At 39.3% G+C, this 20,977-nt stretch overlaps 1 protein-coding gene across 1 annotated transcript in view; it reads left to right on the forward strand.

Moving 5' to 3' along the window:
* The window catches only part of MEI1 (meiotic double-stranded break formation protein 1), a 2,282,292-nt gene that overhangs the window by 1,511,944 nt on the left and 749,371 nt on the right, over window positions 1-20,977 (forward strand). The window contains exon 16 of the mRNA XM_044073933.1: window positions 1,865-1,959. Within this exon, the coding sequence (XP_043929868.1) occupies window positions 1,865-1,959 (95 nt within the window). The remainder of the gene's footprint in view (window positions 1-1,864; window positions 1,960-20,977) is intronic.

Raw genomic sequence — 20,977 nt, forward strand, 5'->3', positions numbered from 1 at the left:
CAGTGTAGGGCATTTGTTTGTGGCCAGAAATCCTCTTTGTGAGGTACTTCTGTGGCCTTTCCAGCTGCTGTAGATGTCTTGTGAGCTACATTCCAAAAGGGTCGTTGTACTCTATAATGGGTCTAATGAGTGTCGAGTAGAGGGGAACAATGACCTCTTTTTTCCTGGATGAGAACCCTTTTATGATGAGGTGTGCCACGTAGAAGGACTTCCTGACTGCTGTGGCGATGTGACTGTCAAAGGAGAGACTACTGTCCACCTGGGTCCCAAGGTCTCTTATTACGCATTTGGTGTTAAGTAAATTGCTGCCTATGTTGTAGTTCATGGGGACAGAGTTTTTACCAAAGGGGATGACACTGCACTTTTTGGCATTGAGCTTGAGACCATGGCTCTGACACCAGGCATCTGTCTCAGCAAGGCCCTTCTGTAGGATGCCCACATCATTTGGAGACTTGACTATGGCTCCTAGTTTGCAGTCATCTGTGAACTTCATTAGCCAGAGGCCTTCTGTGTTAGCCTGTACTTCAGAGAAGTAGATACCAAAGAGGAGAGGTCCCAGGACGGAACCCTGTAGTACACCACTTGTCACTGCTTTGAGGTCAGATTTGGAGTCTGCAACTTTTACAGTGTGGGTTCTGTCAGTGAGCCATTTGGCAACCCATTTTGTGATGTAGGGATTTATACCTAGTTTAGTGAGTTTAGCTATAATTCCAGAATGGGAGATGGTGTCGAAAGTCTTGGCGAGGTCAAGATAGGCTTAATATTAATATTATTATTATGATTATTATTATTATTGTACTGCGGTGGTGGTGCTGCGGTAGTGTTGTCACCTCACAGAAAGACGTTGTCCCGTTCGATTCTCAGCTAGAGCGTTTTCTGTGTAGAGACATGCGTGAATGGGTGTACCTTTGTTGAAGGTTGTGCGTCAGAGCTGGCAACTTGGCATGTAAAAATCTACTGCCAATCATAGCGGACTGGAGTTCCGCTGTGGCGACCCCTAACAGGGAAAAGCCGAAAGACACAACAACATTATTATTATTTCCCATCATATTTATTGCATTTTTTTCACTTCACTTCACAGCAAGTATACACACTTTCCTTTTTCCCACAGGGTGAACATTAATATATAAAATATTAAATATATATTTGCTTTTATAACATAAGAACTAAAACAGCTATTTGTTTGCCCCTGAAAATGATGTTCTGCAGCATGTAAATTGTTCATACAAAGAAAAGTAAAAAGTAAAATCATTACTGAGAATTGTAACTTTGTTCTTAGCAATTTAACATGCAGCTGTTCAGTTGCTCTGCACCTGAAACCATAATTTATGTACACTGCAGTTTATAATGGACTGGACATATTTGCTACCCAGAAAGATAACCTAGAAAAATATCTGTTTCTGAGCTGAAACCCTTATTGATAGGCATTAGCAATAGGTCTGTATGACTATCAGAATGCATCAAGCTGCCAAGCTAAATTATACGTGCCATTAGAGGCTGTTATAGGATTTTTGCTCAGGATGAGGAATACAGCACAGATCTGGAGTATTCCTTTGCCAAGTACTCATTATATCGAAAGCAACTATCTTTTACATTTCATAGACAAAGCAATGCTCTTGTCACTGTAAATTGGGAATGGCCACAACTCTGTATTCTGAGAGGGGCAGAATGTTGCAGGCAAATTCAAAACTGAGTTGCATTAAAATCCATCTGCTGGATAACCAATGAATTGGAATGTGAATTAAATTGTATGAAAGAGCAGTATACACAAGATATATGCCTCTATTTGAATAGCAACTAAGTGCTTTAAAATTAAATAACATTGCAATGTTTTACTTTTTTTTTCTCTCTTTTTGTTTGTTAGAAACCCTGGCTTGAATGAAGCTTGCTCAAAGTTTCTATGTGATTTGCTATGCATTTTGTATTCTGTTTTTGGAAAGGGAGAACATCCCCAAACTGGTAAGTTAGTAATTTGTATAACTAGCAGATTTGATACATATTGGATATGTTGCCCTATTGTACTCTATCCATTTTTACTGCTGATTAGCATAAGCTGTTTGCGGTGTTCCACTTAAAATATTTGTTAAACTGTATTTGATGCTTAAATATTTCCACTTGTATTTTTGTTCTCATTGATCATCTGTTTAGTGAATGAATATGAATTCCATTTAGCTACTAATGAAAGCTTGTAGGAGAATGCTGTTTCAGAACAGTATTACATCTAGAGACCAGATGTAAGAAGATCTGACATCTGTTATTTGAAAAGGAATTCAGATAACATTTTTGAAGAAGTCAGTAGATCATTAGATATTGAACTCTTCAGTCCCCAGTAGGTTCCTGCCCAGTATTTTCCTAAAGCACAAGTGGAACACTCTGTCACAGGTCAGACTTCTGTTACTGATAACAATAAAAGGTACATTTAGGAAGAGAAGGTTGTTCCATTGTTTCCCTAATTCCTTAGACTGTTTTTGTTAAATAACACACACACACGCATGCACACACACACACACACACACACACACACACACACACACACACACACACACACACACACACACACACACACACACACATTGTGTTAAACCTGTATTTTGATATTTCTCTGTTACAGAAAAAAGTTATTTCTTCAGAACTTGTGATCATTGTTCTTTGCCTTTCAAATAACACCACTTGCAACATATTCTTTAATGTAAACTACATTACATTGGCATACTTCCTTATACACAATGCTGACAGGTACGCAAAATGTTGTTTCTTATATTAAAGATAGCATTTTTCTACCAAGAATGTTGCAGTTGGATATTTTGCTTTCTTTGAACTTTAGTATTCTTGAGATTTATTTTAACTGTGTGTATCCAGAGGCAGTGCCATCCCACAAGAAAAACAGTTTCTGTATAGTTTCTCAGTTTAGATTTAAGGTTTAGAAAAGGTGCGAGTTTCATAATTATTAAAGCATCTGTATGCCAGGCTGATATCAAAGCAACCACAGACATCTCTTTAGCCTGAGCTGGCAAGCCTGATTACAATGTCACTAAAATCATCAGTGACGGTTCTTAGCCCTCTTTCTTAACAGTGATGTCAACATAAGCCTAAATATATAATGGAGTTTCATTTCTGAAATGTCACATCAGGAGTCCCAAGGGACAGAAATGGAAGCTGTTTGCCCTCATGCCTGGTTGAAAGATTCCCAACTCATTATTCTCATAATTTTTGTAGAATTTAAGTTGTCACTGGGACATTCTGTACTTCTTCCCTTATCAAAAGAGAGAGGAAATCACCACTGGCATGTGCCCAGTTATGCTTCAACAACAGCCATTCCAGGCACCTGTGAAAACTTTTCTCCAGCTACCAGACAGAGCTTTTCTGTTTAAGTTTTTCACATCTGTGCATTAAAGTGTACCACTTATCTCACTGAGACTCCACCCTCATTAGTGATGTAGGCGAAATGCCTGTGAGAGGAGGAGCAGTATGGTGTCCCAGTCCAGTGGAAGGCATGAGGCCTCTTGAACTTTGGAGAAAAAAATAGTTGAAATGTGAAAGGAAGGAGAGTCTCAGATGCAGATCCACAAAGGCTCCCCATTACAGATCAGTTGACTATTGTAGAACAAAAACAAGAGTGAGAGCTGCTAAGAAACTGTATGGTGCTCCAATGGAAAGAGCACTGCTAGACATTTTTGATGTAGAGGGTTCATTCTTGACTTCTTTTTACTGTCTCTCTGGAGTCTGTATGTTCTCTCCAAGTCTACAGCAGGTTTTCCAGGTGTTATTGCTTCCTGCTACAGCTCAACAAAATAAAATAAAGTAAAGACTGAATGATTGGCTGCAGTAAATTGTATGCATTTGATATTTTGCATTTACACTTGCCCTAGCAGCCTGGATCATGGCTAAAACGTGTATGTGGACCAACCATCTCACCCACTTAAAAATGATAAAATAAGAATGTATATTATTTTTATTTAATTCAATTTTTAGTTTCTGACACTTCCTTGAAGACTTTTTTTGCAATAACAGGCAGGGATACACCTCAAAAACAGGATGAGCATACCTTTTTCAAGTGTAAATTTGACTACTTTAGTATAAAGGTAGTCAGATTTGTAAAATTTACTGACTAGCCTGTGATGAGTATAGGAAAGGAAAAGGGCAAATGCAGGTTAATCCACAATGCAAGGCATTTGAATTTCTGGCAGTTTCAAGTGCTTTGTACATAAAGATGATGGTTTCCCAACTTGTTTGCATATCATTATCTAAAATAGCCTTTTTTTCTTTTTAATTAAAGACATGAAAGATACTAGCATATCTAGGAGTTAAGGACTAGCTGATAAAATGTAGCTGCATTCTTGGAAATTAAGTTTTTTTATGTAAAACTGGATTTATTTATGGCAGGTAAAAAGAGATTGCATTTATAAACAAGGTGTAAAGCAAAGATGTCTCTCCAAGTATGGATCTCAGAAGAACCCCTCAAATTATTGGAAGGGTGAGGAACTGGGAAAATGGAGTTGCCTATGTCGTCGCCAGCTGCATTACTTTAGTCTGAGTATACAGGGCTCGACTATTGCACTTTGCTGGCCAAGTCTGTTCTCCAGATGTCCTATTAAAAGGACGCCAATGAACATATATCATAGGTTCATAGGTTCATACTAGGCTATCTGCCCTAGGGCATGTATAAGCCTAGCCAGAGTGTGTTTGACTTTTGCCACCCATTTTAAATTAATTTTGCTATGCCCTTTTTCGAGGTTAGTATACTGTGCCGCAACAGTGACACAGAAGTGATACCTGGGGTAAAACTACGATCTCCCATCCACTCATCAAGATTCCTCTTGAAGAGAGTCAATGAGGGACTCTGCCTAACCTGGACTGGGATTTTATTCCAGAGTGAAGGGAGCCTCTGGGTTATGAATCTGTCCCTCCAGCATGTCCTATTTATTTCAGTGCTGAGGTTCAAGTCTCTCGAGCACATAGCTCGATGGGATTTGGATTTTCTGAGGTGCAGCATGTCCATTAATTCCGGGTTGGACATGGCTTTATACATCAGGCACAGATCGCCTCTGAGCAGGCGGTATGCCACTGAGTAGAGCTGGAGTTTCTTTAACCGGGCAGCATATGGCATCTGTTTGAGCCCTATGATCCTCTTGGTGAGGTACTTTTGGGGTCTTTCCAGTTGCTGCAGGTGTCTGGTAAGGTACATCCCAAAAGGGGCATTGTACTCAATTATGGGCCTGATGAGGGATGAGTAAAGAGGCACGATGACCTCCCCTGATCTAGATGTGAATCCCTTCATGATTAGGTGGGCTATATAAAATGTTTTTCTAACCACTTTGGCCGCGTGGTTGTCAAATGAGAGATTGCTATCAACTTGGGTCCCCAGGTCCCTAATTACTTCTTCTGTACTTAATGGGGTACCACCTATGTGGTAATTTGTGGGCACTTTGTTTTTGCCAAAGGGGATGACTATACACTTTTTGGCATTTAGCTTGAGGCCATGGCTCTGGCACCAGTTGTCTGTTTCTATGAGGCCCTTTGGAGGATGCTTGTGTCAGCTGGAGAGTCGATTATGGCGCCCAGTTTGCAGTCATCTGCGAACTTAGTCAGCCACAGTCCTTCCGTGTTGGCCTGTCCCTCCGAGAAATATATACCGAACAAGAGAGGTCCCAGGACTGAGCCTTGGGGGACGCCACTTGTAACTGGTTTGGAGTCTGACATGGCTCCAGCAATTCTAACCATGTGGGTTCTGTCCTTGAGCCAGTTTGCAACCCATCTAGTGACATAGAGGTTTATATTTAAGCTGGTGAGCTTATCTATAATGCCCGAGTGGGGTATTGTATCGAAGGCTTTTGCGAGGTCCAGGTAGGCTGTGTGGACCACCTTCCCCTCGTCAATGGCCTTGGTGACTGTTTCAAAGAAATCAACCAGGTTTAAGAGGCAGGATCTGCCCTTAACAAAGCTGAACTGGGTAGGATCCAGTGTCTGTAGGTCCCCAATATCTTTATTTATGAGGTCCATGATGATCCTTTCCATATCTTTGCAGACCAAGCTAGTCAGGCTTATAGGGTGATAGTTTCCAGGATCCGTTGAGGCACCACCTTTGTGGAGAGGGACCACTGTTGCTGTACGGCACTCTTTGGGTACGTATCCTGTAGTAAGGCTGAGATTGAACAGTAGTTTTATGTTTGGGTTTAGCTCTTCTTGGAGTTCATGTAGGATGCAGCCCGGGACACCGCCTGGTCCCATTGATGCTGTGTTTTTTGCTTTGGAGAAGGCAGCTCTTACCTGAGCATCTGAGATGTCAGGGGGGCAGCACTCTTCTGGGATAAATATTTGCCCTTTTGGTTGGGGAAGTTTGCGCTGAACCTGTCAGCTAGGATGTTGGCAATGTCTGTGGGTTTGGTGTATTTTTTCTCATTTTGGACTAATTCTGAGCATATCTGGGAATTCCCACCCAGGTTCCTAACATAACTAAAGAAAGCCTTGTGATTATCCTTAGTGTCCTGTGCAATTTTTCTCTCGAAGCTGGCCTTAGACGATTTTATGAGTGCCCGTAGTTTTTTGCTAATACTGATCAGAGATGCCTTCCCTTTTTGGGATTTTGCTCTATCATGTAGTAGCTTCCTCCTTCTGTTGTATAGTTTATTTATGGCTGGGGTCCACCAGACAGGGCATCTGCCTTTGGAGGATTGGGTCTTGGTTTTATTTGGGATTGCATGATCCATGCATTCCTGAAGGTGTTCATAGAATGCGTTTATAAAGGATTCTGCGGTCTGGGCCATATTTTTCACAGGCCCGGGGGCTTTGAAGGATTCCACCTCGGTTTTAAGGAGTGTGAAATTTGCTTTAGAGAAGTTTTTCACTGTGGTTTTCAGGGCAGGGGGTGGAGTCGGGATGTGAATATCCAGTGAGATTAGTTTATGGTCTGATCTTACCAGTGAGGGATACACTTCTGGTCTGGAGCATAGAGTCCCCATGTTGGTGATGATCAGTTCCAGTATGTTTTCCCCTCTTGTAGGAGTGGTAACAAGTTGTTCCATAGCATTTGAGTTTATAAATTCTAGGAACCTTTGGGCTAGGGTGTTGGAGCTAGAGTAATGCTCCCAGTCTATGTTTGGGTAGTTGAAGTCGCCCAATATAATGGTGTTTGGAGAGACCTTCATATTTTCCAGTGTTCTCAGGAAGGCCGAGTGGGGCTCCTGGGTTTGCGAGGGTGGTCTGTAGCAGGCTATAAACTGGAAGGCAGTTTTACCCACTGTTAGTTGCACATGGATAGTCTCTGATGCTTTGTGCTGTGCCACCAACCTGGAGGTGTGGGTATCTTTGACGAATATTGATACTCCCCCTCCTTTTGTAGTACGGTCCAAGTTTTGGGGCCGAAACGTTGAAGGCCTTTATTTCTCTTTCAAGGTGGATCAATGGTCCTACTAGAGCCTTTAGCTTAATTACAGGCTTAGCAGCTTTTTTTCTTTTCTGTTTGTCTCTGTAAGGGCACCACATAGCTTTTATATTGTTCTGAAAACTGTTTTGAAACTGTTCAGCACAAGTTATTGCACAGCATGAACATATCATAGTTTACTGTGTTAGTCTGTTGAGCAGTATATATTGCACTGTTTAGAGATTTTATAGTATTACTTTATGATTTACCCCTTGCTTTCTGCTGCTTATATTTGGCTCTACTGCTGTATAACCCTGTCCTCTCAAATGGACTAGGGTCACTGATAGCATGCTGAACTGCCGAATTAATGTTTTGTTCTATTTAATGGAGCCTATATTGCCTAACTTGTATTGTTCATAGCATAATGTCTGCTGCTTTCCATTGTTAATCCCCTAAACCTAATCTTCCTCTACATACTTGCTCTAGCCTCATCTAACCATAGCCTCTCTCTACTACTGTGCTTTGTTACACCCTCCTTTCTTCTCTAAACATCCCTTACCTTCTACCTTCTCCTCTACATCTGCAATATTAACTAACTCAATGTTGTCTCCGTCTCCTCTTCACTAATCCATCCCGAGTGCTCCCTCCCTGCTTTAAACGCAAAAGGAATACCTTTCTGCCATCACCTGAAGACACCCTGAATTGGCCACCTTGCCTAGTACTTAGAAAAATACTACTGAGAAGACCCCCCCCAACAAGATTGTGTAAATGTATGTTGCTTAACACTAATTAAATGTAGATTTGATGTACTATCTATAGAGTTAATCCGCCCTCCTGTGTGTGCGTTCTAGCAGCCTACCACAGACAGTTTGCCTTTTCCCCCTCCTGTTGTCACTACCCTAGAATATATTTAAACCTAAGACTGGTCCAACTTTCCCTGCTGTTTGCTATCTCCTTCTACCATTAGGTGGCAGCATCTACCAATATAAATCCTAGATATTCTTTATAATCCCAACAAGTTTTATTTTTTTTATAAACAGTTGGTTATGAGTTAATATCCTTAGACTGCAAATATCTTCTCCCCCCTGCTAAACCACCCTCTGTAAAGGCAGCCTTTTTTTCCTGGCTGGAAATATTTGGCTCATACCTTCCAATTACAGCCTTTAAACTGCTCTTTGCTGATACTTTTCCTGCCATACTCACCTCTAGTGTTCTTTCTCGCTCCGTTCACCCTAGGGGCTCACGCCGCTCCCCTTCCCTGCCCCAATTTCCCACCGCACCCAGTACTCGTAGATTTATTCCTATCTTACCCCACCGTCTCTATGGTTGCCACCCGTCCCGTTGTCAGCGGGACACTCACGGGTTGAGGCCTCTCATCCCGCTTCCCGCAGTCACCAAGCGTTGGAATTTAAAAGTCCCGTTTTTCCCCTTTTTGCGATCGCGAATTCAATTGCCGTGGAAAAGCCGAAAATACTTCCGGTTTTTCCATGGCAATGCGGCTACGTCACCACCCGGACCTGCAGTTAGAGGGATTCTCTGCTAGGTCCAGGTGGTAATGCAGCACAGTAATTGGTTGCAGGGATTGTAGGGGGCGGGAACTTGCTAAGAAGAGCCCCATAAAGGTCACAGCTGTAGAGCACTAAGCTCTACAGCAGCTGCGATAAGAAGATCTGATTCTATTTCTCCAGCCAGCCCAGCCAGCCAAGAAGCCAGCCAGCCAGCCAGCCAGGAAAGAAGCCAGCAAGGGAGCCTGCCAGCCAGCCCAGCCACTACTTGAACAACCAACTAGCCATTCCAGCAGGAAGGAAGCAAGCTAGCCCAGCAATAACTGTGATAGTGGTAAGTAGATACTTGCATTTTGTGGCTTTAGTTATTTAAAATGGGAATAGTGTGCTTTATTTAAGTTTTTAATGTTTAGAGGTAGATGGGGATGTAGTATGCAGTATTTAAATCTGTGCAGTGGTTATTTTGAGAATTTTGAGTACTAGTTTAAAATGGGAATATATTGTGGTTTAATTTTTTTTAATGTTTAAAGGTAGATGGTGGGTGCAGTACGCAGAATTTAAATCTGTGCAGTGGTTATTTTGATATTTTTGAGTAGTAGTTTTTAAAGATATAAACCTGAATGTATATGTAATTGTTATTATTGCTGGGGGTATGATTTGGAAGCATTACTTTTGAAGGCTGAACTGTGTATAGAAGTTGTTTGTTTCTGTTGGGGGCAGTGAAATATAAATTTAGTGTGACGCATTTCTATTGTCGTAGCTTTTTCTGGGTATTGTCTGTTTGCAGATAGAAAATGTTCGAGCATAGTTTGCACTTTTTTGTATGGAAATGTGTGCAATTTAATGCTGTTTTCAGGAAGTTACGATATACTGTTTAGGAAATTTTTCCTGTTAGTTCCTGCAAGTCCATGTGTATATGGTACAAGTCTACCTTTTGAGGGGGAATGTTAACAATTAATGTAATTCATTTATTATTCTAGTAGGTACATGTTGCCAATTTGCCGAAGCTGTTTCAAGATTGTTTTCATTTATACTTGTAAATGTGTGCATTTAACTTATTATGCATTTTTAATAAGGTTAAAATGTACTGCTTTGCTTGTAATGTGAATATGGGTGTGTTGCTTTTACTTGGGCCTGTTTATTGCATTGCTGTGCTGGATAAATTACTCTTAATTGCTCTGTTTTGAGTTAAAAGGAGCCCATGGAGTCTGCTGTACATTGTAGTTTATATTACTTCTCTTGCAAGAAGTATTTTTAAAAGTTAAAATGTTTATGGACTTTCCGTTTATTTTTTTTTGTGGATGGATGCTCAGAAGTTAATGCAATGTATTTGAGATTGTGCTAAACCATGTCGTTGTTACAGGGTAGTTTGCGTTTATAAGTAGCAAAGTTTGTATTTGGTGTTTTAGTGATGTCTTCAATATACTTATGTACTGTTTTCATTATAATCCGATTACGACCAGTGCTGCTGTTGGGCATGTTCATTAATAGATCATTGCGCTGTGTAAATTAGTGCCATACATTTCTTTTAACTGCTGTGGTCAAAAGCTAAATCAGGTCTATGGTATCCACTGTGCATTCTCATTCATTTTAGTGTTTTTTGGTTCAGTGAATGTGGTTACCTTTTTTGTCTTGAGGGGTGGGGTGAGGTGGGCATGTTCAGTGGTAAAAATAATGCATTTCATTTTCTACAAGCTGTATTAATGTTAGTTTTCAATGGCAAAAATGCCCCCTACATTACTTCATTTACTATTTGACCTTTTTCAAACTGTTTGTAAACTCTTTTGCTCCATTCCTCGGTTCTTTTGCATGCCATTGTTTTTCAAGCCAGTTCTTTCACATGCCAATGTTTTTCGAGCCAGTTCTTTTGTGTGCCAATGTTTTTCAAGCCAGTTCTTTCACATGCCAATGTTTTTCGAGCCAGTTCTTTTGTGTGCCAATGTTTTTCAAGCCAGTTCTTTCACATGCCAATGTTTTTCAAGCCAGTTCTTTTGTGTGCCAATGTTTTTCAAGCCAGTTCTTTCGCATGCCAATGTTTTTCAAGCCAGTTCTTTCACATGCCAATGTTTTTCGAGTCAGCTCTTTCACGTGCCAATGTTTTTCAAGCCAGTTCTTTCGCATGCCAATGTTTTTCGAGCCAGTTCTTTTGCATGCCAATGTTTTCGAGCCAGTTCTTTCATGTGCAATATATTTTTTGAGCCAGTTCTTTCATGTGCCAATGTTTTTCGAGCCAGTTCTTTCACATGCCAATGTTTTTCTAGCCAGTTCTTTCATGTGCCAATGTTTTTTAAGCCAGTTCATTTGTGCTGTGCAGCAGTATGTTACTGCACCCTACTAACACAGTGTTGGTAAATCTGTTGCATATCAGGTAAGTACAGATTCAAGCATGAAGAGAGCAGCAGTTTCATCACAGTCAACCAGCAGCAAGAGAATGTGCAAGTGGCAGGACGTTTGGAAAACAGAATTTGACTGGATCGAGAGATGCACTGATGTTAAAGCATTCTGCTGGTACTGCAAGAGAGAATTTCTAGTGACCCACGGTGGAAGAAATGATGTCGCACAACATGAGGCAACTGAACAACATAAGACTGCCATTCTTCAAGCTAAATCCACTCACCTGATGACAAAGTGGGCAAGGAACGCAAACCTTGAGGGACCAGAACTTAGGATCATTGCAGCAGAAGCCTCTGAGGCTTTCCATGCTGTTAAGCACAATATTTTGTATAACAGCTTGGACTGTGCAGTAAAGTTGGCCAGCCAGTTGTACAGTGACTCAGACACTGCAAAGAAACTGTCTTGTGGCAGAACCAAGGCTGAAGCCATAGTCGAAAATGTTTTGGGACCACACTCATTGGAATGCCTCCTGCATGACCTTCAAAAACCAGGTACTTCATTTGCAATTTCATCCGATGCTTCCAACAAGGGGAACATAAAATTATTTCCCCTTGTTGTGAGGTATTTTTCTAAAGAAGAAGGGGTGGTGAATGGCCTTTTGGACTTCTATGAAGACCCTGATGAATCAGCACAGGTTATTTCACAGCAAATTTCCAACTTTATGGAAAGGCACCCCTTGCCCTGGAACCATATTTCAGCTTATGTGGCTGATAATGCCAGTGTGAGCTATGGGAAGAAATCTGGTGTGTATACCAAATTAAAAGAAAAGTGCCCGTCACTCCAGAAGGCTAACTGTGTTGCCCATATCATTCACAATGCAGCCAAAAAAGCTGCAGTACAACTACCATACAACGTGGAAGCATTTGTAATGAGACTTTTCAGCCACTTCTCAGGTTCGGCCACAAGGACCAGAGACTTGAAAGACTTCTTTGAGTTTTGTGGCATGGAATATGAGAGTCTGTTAAGACGTGTGCCAACAAGGTGGCTGTCACTACTCCCAGCCATTGAAAGAGTAGTGAAAACTCTCCCAGTGCTCCAGTCCTATTTCCTCTCTCAGGGGGGAGAAGAGGAGACCCCCCGGCAGATATGACAGTACTTTTCAGCTAATGAACATGGTGAGAATGAATTGCCTATGCTGCACCAGTACTATTTGCACTTTCTCTGTGCTGTTCTTGTTGATTTTAATGAACATATAAGTACATTCGAAAAATCAGCACTTACTGCCATGGAAACTTTTTGTGTAATGGTCTCTCTGAAGCAAAAACTGCAGGCAAGAGCTGAAGGTGCTTTCTTTGGAGGGAAACTTAGGGCACTTATGAGCACATTAGACAGCACTTCTGCTAACAAACTGAAAAGAGACTTCATTCTGTTCTTGGAGACAGCAGTGAAATACCTGGAGCAGTGGTTTGATTATACTGAAAGCAACTACTTGTTTACACTATCTAAATTATCTCTAAATGAGCCATTTGCCTTCGGTGACTTGCTTAATGTGACCACTGCCCTGAGTCTGCAGGATGTAGATGAAGATTACCTTTTTAGGGACTACTTGGCAATTAGGCCCTCTCTCGAACAGTTATGTAACACAAGCTTGACCCCAGGAGAGAAGTGGCTGAAGCTTTTCAAAGAAGGGCATGAACTGACTACACTCTATCCGGTAATTGCTAGGGTTTTATCTATACCATCCTCAAACGCATTTGCAGAAAGAGTTTTTTCATTGGTGAAAGGTAAATGGACAGATGTGCGAAACCGATGTAGTGTGGACTTGTTAAAAGCTGAACTAATGATGAGTGTAAATTACCGGATGAAATGTTGTGACTTTTACTCAAATATTGTTTCAAATCGGGCCCTTCTTCAAGCCATAAAATCAAATTCAAAATACAAAAGTGATTTATTGTACTAGTGTGCAGTATAAAGTACTAGGGTGCAGTTCGTAATTTTGTGTTTTTCTTTGTTTAGCATTAATTTGCTAGGGTGCATATGTAGTACTAGGGTATGTAGTTTTGTGTTTTTTCTTTGCTTTAGCTTTAATTGACAATAAAAAGTCTTAATTTTATTCTTGGCTTGTATGTGGTATGTAGAATTTTTTTAAGTTTTCTTTCTGAATAGCAATGGTTGGTTTATGAATTTTTTAACTTTTTAAATAAACAAGTGTCTGTTTAATGAGTAGTGTGTTTTTTATTCCTTTAAAGTTTATTTATTGTTACAACTGATTAGTGTGTGTTTGCAGTAATAGTTCACTTCATTTAAATGGTTTGAGTTTTCAGTATGCTGTAATGTCACAATGTTGCATCCATAACTAATACTGCATCTCCTTTAACAACTCTGGTGATGTCGTGGTGGGGGTGTGGCCAGTGTTATGTTGGCCACACCTCTATCCTGTTGACCACACCCCCATGTCCCACTTTGCCCTTGTTAAAAGGTGGCAACCCTAACCCTCTCAGCCTAATTACCCAATACCAGCTCCCCCCTCATTACTCCTCCCACCTATAGCCACCCTTCTTAAACTCTGTAATCTGTACTCCACCCAATAATTATAGCCGCCCTCCTCTTTCCTTAAATCTCTAGAATACTCCATCACTTTTTAAACCCTTTCTTCTTCATAGCCTTCTCTATTTTCCTAACCACTCATGCCACTCTCTCTTTGTTCCAACATGCTCTCCTCAAGTTATCATACCCTCCAGTCCCCCAGCCTTCTCTTTCTGTTCCTACTTCCCTTATACTATGCTACCTCATATTCCACCTATGCTTGTCCAGTACCACCTACAAAGACAACTACCATACAAACCCACCTTCCCCCTCACTCTTTCTTTCATTTCCACTCTATCTCCTCTTCTCTCATTTAGCCCAACCCTCTGCACCTATTCCACCATAAACTCTTCTCCTCTAAAGTCAAGATACTGTCACCTGCTACAATCTACCAAAATTCATGCCTGGCAGACCAATATGGCTAAAGGATATCTCCTTCAACAACCTAGTCCAAGCTGGTGATATCCATCCTAACCCTGGTCCTACATCCTTTATTAACAACACTCATCCCTTACCCTCTTCCTCCTATCTCAACACCCTAAAAATTTTTTACAATTAATGCACAAAGTCTAAACAACAAAGTACACTAATTTCAAGCTTGGTTCAGCCATAACTAACCAGATATCTTAGCCATCTCTGAAACCTGGCTCAAGCTCTCAAGCTCTTTATCTCTGACTGTATGAGTCTGCTCCCAGGATTTTATTGTCTGAGAAATGACTGACTAAATAAAAAAGGTGGAGGCACTGCCCTAGTCTACTCCAACCTTCTTACCTTAATTCCCCTCCAAATTCCAATTCCTCAATTCCAGAACACTGAACTAACTGCTGGAATTCTAAAACTAAATAAACATAAAAATATCTGCATCATTGCTGTATATATCTCACCTGGTAATAATATCTCTACACTCGAAAATATTCTCCTATGGGCCTCTACTGAAATTAACTATGAAACTTATATCCTTGGTGATGTGAATATTGACTGGAATAAAATCAATTGCCCCTCTCCCTCCCTATCCATTAACCTCTATAACTTCACTCAAATAATCCTCTCCATCACTCGACCTAACAAAATAAACCCTCCCGGATCCACTATAGATTGGATCCTAGTCTCATATCCAAATAAAATAACCAATTCTGGCCCAATTCCTGATGCCTTTAGTGACCACCTCCCAGCCTTCATGCATCGCTCAACTAGTTCCTCCCCACACCAGTATCAGTACATTCAAACTTGTAACCTCAGTAGCTTCAACCCAGCTGCTTTCTCAAATACTTTCAAACAAATGAACTGGCAAATTCTAAACATCCTTCCTCTTGATAAGGCTATAGAATACTTCAACTCTGTCTTCCTTTATACTTTAAACTCACTAGCCCCACTAAGAAACAAAAGGATAAAAACTAAAACTGCTCCTTGGCTATCCAAAGAGACAAAACAGATTATGCCTCACAGAGACAAACTATGGAATCTTTAGCAAAACAATAAACTGGATAATACCTTGCTCCAATATATACAGCTCCGCAACTGTGCAAAACAACTAATCACCAAAGACAAAAAAATCCTACTATATCAAACTTCAGTCCAATAACAATAAAACCCCCCAAAAATTCTGGAACTCAGTAAACTCACTCCTCAGTCCAGGCTCCAAGAATATTCCCTGTCCTGACCCAAGTAAATCTGATCTCGAACTAGGCTCTGAATTTAACTCATTTTTTATAGACACTATTACTACCCTCACCAAGACATTTCCCAATAATAACCCAACTGCTCTACACTCTCCCCCTTCTAACTCACCTCATCTATTTGAACTCAAACCCATCTCCACTAACTTTATAAAAAAACTTTTGTCCAAACTTAAACCTTGCTCTAACGTTCCCGACAATATTCCCTCTTCCTTCCTAAAATGTGCTGCTGATGGCATTGCACTCCCAATCAGCATCATTATCAACCGATCCATAAAAGAATCATACGTCCCCAAACTCTGGTGCTCAGCTTATATTCTTCCTCTTCATAAAGGAGGCAAAAATACCAGCATCTCAAACTTTTGCCCCATTGCTTTGCTATCACCAATCTCCAAAATCTGAGAAAAATGCATCCACCTCCAACTTATGCCTTTCCTGACCCAAAACAATCTTCTCACTCCTACCCAGCATGGCTTCCATCCAGGCCATAGCACAATAACCGCTCTACTCTCTTTCCTAGAAACTGTCAATCAAGCTCAAGACTCAGGCCACTTAGTTTCTACTGTTTTACTCGCTCTGTCTAAAGCCTTTGATACTGTTTCCCACAAGCACCTTCTCTGTCATCTCTCAAACCTTACTGTCTCACATAATGCTTTATCCTGGTTCGCCAGATATCTGTCAGACAAGATCACAGGTAGTCAAATGGAAGAACTCCATCTCTTCCTTCCTACCTACCCCAACTGGCGTACCACAGGGATCCATCCTTGGGCCAATGCTTTTTAGCATCTTCATCAATAATTTTCACACTGCTATTCCTGATGCTAAAATCATTCAGTACGCAGATGATTCAACCTTAGTCTTCTCTGCCTCAAACCTTTCTGAATTGCTGACTAAAACCCAAACTGCCTCCTCAACAACTGAAAACTGGATGTGCCAAAACCACCTCTCTCTCAATGCAAATAAATCAAAGATTCTACTATTCCCTCCCAGAAAGACCCTCTCCTACGATAAAAACAACTTCAACGTCTTATAGTCAATCCAACTCACCTATAGAAGTAGTCCCCTCTGACAAAGTACTTGGCATTACTGTAGATGAACACCTCACGTTTGATATTCATATTCAACAAAATATTAAGAAAACCCACTAAAAGCTAGGTATGCTGTAAAGGAATAATCACTTTCTCTCCAACTCTACCAGGCAAACTCTGGCCTCAACTTATCTTCTTCCGTCCTTATTATACGGAGCCCCTCTCCTAACCAACTTGTCCTCCTCTGTCACCTCTAAACTAGAAATCTGCTACAACAAAATCTCTAAATTTGCCTCTAAATCTAAAAATGCCACCCATCACTGCTTAACCCCACAATCCCTGAATTGGCTTGAACTCCCAAACTACCTAGACTATCTCCAACTCACTACTGCACATAGACTCATATTTCACCCAACAAAATGTCCCGCTCTAACTAACATCCTTTCCCCTTATACAGCCAACAGAGCTCTCAGATCTGAAAATCAGAACTTAATTACTATCCATAAACCTAAACGTCCTGCTGGCCAACTTCTCCTATCTTTCTCACTAGGCAAAAAAATGGGAATTCCCTTCCATCCACACTAGGAACCATACCAAACTCAGAAAACTTCAAAACCCAACTATTCAAACACCTGTCCACTAAATGTAAATGTACCTGCCTTCACCCAACCTCATCCAAAGGGGTTCTCGCTCTGGTTCCCAATCTCTACAACTCTCATAGTTATCTTCCTATGAGCCTATCTAAGCTCTCAACAATTTCTATAGTTTCTCTCTAAGCTCTCACCTCCTACAGCTACCCTCACACAGCCCAGCCTTGTAAATATTGTAGATAGCATTCTACGGTTGATGTGTATATGTAAAGCTTATTTACATTTTCTTAAAAGGTTTGTATGTAAACTGTTTCCACACCTAGCCCATATCTGTTTTCCTCAAATTAAACTGTGTGATCCCTACCTTCAAGCTTAATGAATTTGTTAACTATGCATGATATTGAATGCATTTATGAGTAACTATTCTACATAAGATCTTTAATATTAACTATCATTTGTATCTAAATTGTATAATGCATCTTGGAGCTTTTCTCCCTGGGCCTCCACTGAAAATGGGGCAATTTGGCCCAGTGGACTTCCCCGGTAATCAAATTGCAAATAAAATAAACAAAACAAATAAAATTGGACTTTAACTAACCTGTAATGGAACAGCAGCTTGTCTGCTAGTATTTTTCAACACCTTATTAAATGATCACTTAAAACATAACCAAACATACTTTAACAGAAAAGAAAACAAACCATATTAAAATTTTTCCATTTACATATTTATGCACCACATTTCTTTTCTTTTAAGGTAATTCTCATTAGTCCAACATTACATGAATTGCTGAATTCCTGCCTTTTCTTAAACTTCACTCCTCTTCTTCCTGAACATTGTCCTGCATGTATTGTTCCTACTGTTTCCATTTATTTGTATGTAATTTTCTACTTCCCTTTTCTAAAGATCCCTTTTCCAGTCATTTTATCTTTTTTATAATATTCAGTACTTCAAATACAGATGGTTTAGATTTTGATTTCCATTTTCTAGTAATTACTTTTTTGGCAGCCAACAGAATTAAAATTAATAATGCTTTATTTATGTCTAGACAATTCAGATCATGTGTCCCAGCTCAAAAAAATTATAAGTTTAGTTACAGCCGTTTGCTTACCCAATATTTCTGACAGAGTACTCTGTAAGGGATTTTTACAATCTGAGCAAAAACAAACAGTCCTGGATAAAAAGCCTTCTCAAAACTAATACTTATAGGAACAAAACAAAAACAGATGAGGCTCACCACGGCCGATAAAAAACACTTTATTTACTGCAGTATAGTTAGTGCTTTCACATTTTAACAACGCTTCTTCAGACTTCAAAATAATTCATTCAAAAGCAGCAGTTTATAAATAAAATTTCAAATTCAGATCAACCAATCAAGGCTGCTAAACAATTACACTTGTCATCATTGTTAAAAACCAACAAATCACAATTCACTATAATTAATCAAGTTACTCAGACAAATAGATAAAAACAGTGTTGCTTGCCATTTAAAAAGCCTAGTAACCATATTATATATATATATATATATATATATATATATATATATACAACAAATATTATGAATATTATAAATGCTATAAAAACATTACGAAATGCATATATAACACAAGGTGGTAAGAAAACTAATGTGATAAAGGACTGATCTAATAAAATACTAGTATAGTTAAAAACTAATGTTTATAGGGGCATGCTATCAGAAAGGGCTTAAGTGTAGCTCTTTCATTTAGCCCATGTCTCTTGTGTCCCTGTAACCTAATGATCCACCTATTCTCACACTCTTCTGTGTGATTCTTTATATTTCCAAGTCTATTGGTCTTATTGACTAACTGCAGTGCATTAAACCTAAAAATATGTGATGTCCCTACATTCAAAATATGTCTAGCCAGAGCATTATGTTCATCTTCCCTGTTAATGGCATATATATGCTCCCTCACTCGTTTTCTAAGGCTTCTATTGGTTTTTCCAATATAGAAGCAGGAGCATGACTGGCAAACTGCCAGATACACTAAATCTCTAGATTTGCAATCAACATAAAAATTAAAAGTAAATTCAATACCTGTATCTGGATGTACAAAACATTTTTCCAGACATATAATTGCATTGATTGCAGCTCCTACAGGGAAAAGTGCCCTTTCTATTAGACAAACTAACAACCTTATTATCATTTTCATAGCACAATAACCTTTTTAAAGATTTAGTGTTTCTGTATGTAAAACTGGGCCTATCCCCCACTAACTCAGAAATTCTTTCATCAGTGGTTAGGATGCTCCAATTTTTACTGATCACATTCTTGATTTTCAGATTAACATTACTATATGGAATGACAATTCTATTAACATTAGTAGTTACATTCCAATCCCTTTCTACAGGTTCCTGTCTATGATGTCTATGCAAATAAGGTTTTCCTTTGCCTCTCCTAACAGTGCTATCAACCTGATAGACATTTTCTGCCTCTATCATGTTGTAACCCCTTGCTAAAAAAATTTCAACTAACATCCCGTTTCAAAAAGAAAGTCTCATCGTCGGTTGTAAGACGGGATATTCTTAAAGTCTGATTATCTACAATATTTCCATAGATGTGTCGAGGATGTATGCTGGTACGATGTAGAATATTATTTCACCAACAAGATTTCCTATATATCTCTGAATGCATCATATCATCTTTTTTAACAATTTGAACATCGAGAAAATCAATCATGTTTGATGAATATTTGTAATCAAACCTTAGGAAATTAAATTACCATTTATATACTCAATAAATTCAGTCAATTCATCAACTGTGCCATCCCATACAAAAAACACATCATCTACAAAACGTTTGTAGAATTTGATATTGTTGTTATATTGAGTGTTACTTGTCACATATGTCTGTTCCCAGTATGCCAGTACCAGATTGGCGTAAGAATTGGCACAAGGGGTGCCCATTGCAACCCCTTTTTTTTGTAGATAATAGATGTTATTATATGTAAATACATTATTATTCAACACTTCAACACTAAATCAAGTAAAGTTAAGATCTTAATAACCAAATCTCTTGACATCCCTTTTTCAATTAAATAAAGTCTAGTATATTCCATACCAGTATCATGTGGAATAGTTGTGAATAAAAATATAACATCTAAGGTGACTAATATCTCATCATTGGATGTAACATGAGTAGAAAGGTATTCACCATAACTTTCTAGAAATTGTTGGGTGTCTTTTAATATAACAGTGGAATCATCGACTAGTGGTCTGAGGTGTTTTTCAATAAAGATCAAAGCTGGTTCCATCAACCACCCTCCACCTGAGACTATCGGTCTCAAAGGTGGATTGTCCAGACTTTTATGTATCTTAGGAAGGCCCCTGATTGTTGGAATTAAAGGAGATTCAACTAATAGATATTTGTATAAGTCACCATCCACTAACCCACAAAGCAACATATCATATAATTCATGATGTACGTTCTTAATCAACTTATCAAGTAACATATTGCTCAGCACTGAATATGTGCCATTGTCATCAAGCATAGCATTCATAGTATTAAAATACATATCATGATCTAAAATAACAATAGCACCTCCTTTATCGGCTTGTCAAATTACTATATTATTATTATCATGTAACTTTTTAATTGATAAAAACTCATCAAATGTTAAATTAAAGAATTCAGGTTTGACTTTAAATGTATACATTTCAAATAAGTCACGTTCGCATGCCTTTTCGAAAGCTTCAATTAAAGGATGGCATGGAGGTATGAAGCTAGATGGTTTTCTGGTAGTATTTTAACAGCAACTGAAACATGGCTTTGCAACTCACAACTCATGCTTAACCCTAAAGAAATAAAACTTCTACTACTTTTCCCCCAATCCCTTCCTCATGAAAGAACAAAATATTAATTATTGTCCACAGCTACTCCTC

Source organism: Protopterus annectens, chromosome 1.part0, assembly GCF_019279795.1.
Source record: "Protopterus annectens isolate FY-2018-M chromosome 1.part0, PAN1.0, whole genome shotgun sequence".
NCBI classification, from domain to species: domain Eukaryota; kingdom Metazoa; phylum Chordata; order Ceratodontiformes; family Protopteridae; genus Protopterus; species Protopterus annectens.